The sequence below is a fragment of the Vigna umbellata genome, chromosome 4 (assembly GCF_029865625.1).
Source record: "Vigna umbellata cultivar VRB3 chromosome 4, Vumbellata_1.0, whole genome shotgun sequence".
Lineage (NCBI taxonomy): Eukaryota > Viridiplantae > Streptophyta > Magnoliopsida > Fabales > Fabaceae > Vigna > Vigna umbellata.
Genome location: NC_142168.1, coordinates 74,135,390 through 74,137,072, shown reverse-complemented (window position 1 = coordinate 74,137,072; position 1,683 = coordinate 74,135,390). Strand labels below are relative to the sequence as shown.

Genomic DNA, 1,683 nt, shown 5'->3' with positions numbered 1-1,683 from the left:
AAGGACCAGAAGAGGAAGAATCCATTTCGCTGTCACCTGACATGAGCCCTGGTACAGAAGAAGATAGCAGAAGCCATGGGTCTCCATGTAGAGTTTCCTCAATGGCCCTTCACTTCCGATCACTCGCATCTATCTTGGAAAGCAACCTTGAGGAGAAGTCTAAGTTATACAAAGAAGTCTCCTTGCAGCACTTGTTCTTGATGAACAACCTGCATTACATGGCTGAAAAGGTCAAGGGGTCTGAACTCAGGCTGGTGTTTGGAGATGAATGGATTCGAAAGCGCAATTGGAAGTTTCAGCAGCATGCAATGAAATATGAGAGGGCTAGTTGGAGTTCCATTCTTCTCTTACTAAAGGATGAAGGGATTCTTGTTCCGGGTACAAATTCGGTCTCAAAAAGTCTTCTTAAAGAGAGGCTACGAAGCTTCTACCTTGGTTTTGAGGATGTTTACAGGATCCAGACAGCTTGGCTTATCCCAGATATTCAGCTTCGCGAAGATTTACGGATTTCTATATCTCTCAAAGTAATCCAAGCTTATAGAACTTTTGTTGGAAGGCATAACAGTCACATAAGTGACAAAATCATTAAGTACAGTGCTGATGATTTAGAAAACTACCTTTTGGATTTCTTTGAAGGATCTCAAAAGTGGTTGCAAAATCCTCATAGAAGGTAGTGATAGCAAATAGGCAAGAATAATCATGTTCTCTTTTACAGGCTTGTATGTGTTCATAAACAGGTTAGGGTTTCCAGGTCAAAACCTTATTGTCCCACTTAGTGTGTATTATATTTAATGACTGTAAGAGTTTCATCTGCCATTTTGCAATGTATTATTCTTTTGATTTACTTAAATTTGATTTGATTCCAAAATAGAGTGATACCATATTCTGTTTTCTTTCTCCTGAAGTTGATCTATCTGTTCAACAAATGCAATAAATCTAAAAGAATGGAGTATAATGAAACAACATGCTTCTATAATATTGAAATTCTCTGGTAATTCAATTCCCACCAAACTTTAGCACGGTTATAACTTGCATAAATTTCTAGGTTATGTTTATTGAGGCATACAAGACCATAAGCCAATTCAGATAGTTGGTAAGCATTTTGACTCCAGTGCATGGTCATCAAAGAAATCCATTGTGGTCAAAATCTAGAAATAACATTTGAAATGGCTCTTGATAAGAAAAAAGATATATTATAAATTTGACCTATAGCTGGTGGCATTGTATGGAATGAAGACATTTGAAGTCAACTTGCGATTTTCATGCCAGATGCATTCATCAGAAAAAAGCAATTTGTTACTAATTGCAGTGCCATCATTTTCAAGTGTAAGATATTGTGGCTTTCTTCTCAAGGAGATGAAGCAGACACAGTTCTAGGAAAAAAAAATTAAAAATTAAAGCAATATTTTTTAATGGGCTTTATTGTTTAAGAAGAAAAGTTCAAGGAGTCTAATACTGCTATTTAAGAAATTGGTGAAGAGCACTTGGTCTTTTCCCCTGGAAGTGTAACCCTATTTACTGAAAGAGACACTTGCTTGAGCAACTTGAAATCTTGGGAGGGTCCTGAATGCAAATGGCCAATAGTCACATCACTGGTCAATATTTTAAATGAAAAATTGAATTTGGACCTAACTCTTTTTATCATGCCATGTGAATCATGAAGGTAATGAGTCCCTTTGCCCA

At 36.7% G+C, this 1,683-nt stretch overlaps 1 protein-coding gene across 1 annotated transcript; it reads left to right on the top strand.

Moving 5' to 3' along the window:
- Positions 1–41: 41 nt before the first annotated feature.
- LOC148201275 (exocyst complex component EXO70E2-like) lies at positions 42–674 on the top strand. The gene has a single exon (XM_088113152.1). It carries the CDS (start codon positions 42–44, stop codon positions 672–674), a length of 633 nt encoding a protein of 210 aa, XP_087969278.1.
- The last annotated feature ends 1,009 nt before the right edge of the window (positions 675–1,683 follow it).